The sequence below is a fragment of the Eimeria mitis genome, genomic scaffold (genome assembly GCF_000499745.2).
Source record: "Eimeria mitis Houghton genomic scaffold, Emh_scaff3870, whole genome shotgun sequence".
NCBI classification, from domain to species: Eukaryota; Apicomplexa; class Conoidasida; order Eucoccidiorida; family Eimeriidae; genus Eimeria; species Eimeria mitis.
In genome coordinates, this window is record NW_013572205.1 from 1,227 (window position 1) to 1,451 (window position 225).

The 225-nt window shown below is 53.8% G+C and overlaps 1 protein-coding gene across 1 annotated transcript in view; it reads right to left on the reverse strand.

Annotated features, from left to right (window-relative positions):
- Positions 1-209, reverse strand: part of EMH_0070330 (uncharacterized protein) — a gene marked incomplete at both ends in the record, with an annotated part of 823 nt that extends 614 nt beyond the window's left edge. Inside the window, one exon of the mRNA XM_013498965.1 lies at positions 45-209. Coding sequence (XP_013354419.1) covers positions 45-209 — 165 coding nt within the window. The remainder of the gene's footprint in view (positions 1-44) is intronic.
- Positions 210-225: the final 16 nt, after the last annotated feature.

The window sequence follows — 225 nt, forward strand, 5'->3', positions numbered from 1 at the left end:
TAAGCTGTAGATATTTTCTGTGGCAAATAAATTGCAGCTCCCACCAAAACAACAACAGGGCCACTCACCTGCTGCTGCTGCTGCTGCTGCTCTTTCTGCTGCTGCTGCTGCTGCTCTTTCTGCTGCTGCTGCTGCTGCTCTTTCTGCTGCTGCTGCTGCTGCTGCTGCTGCTGCTGCTGCATGCCGTTCTCGTTGATGAGTGGCAGCATTCTGTCTAGGGTTTGC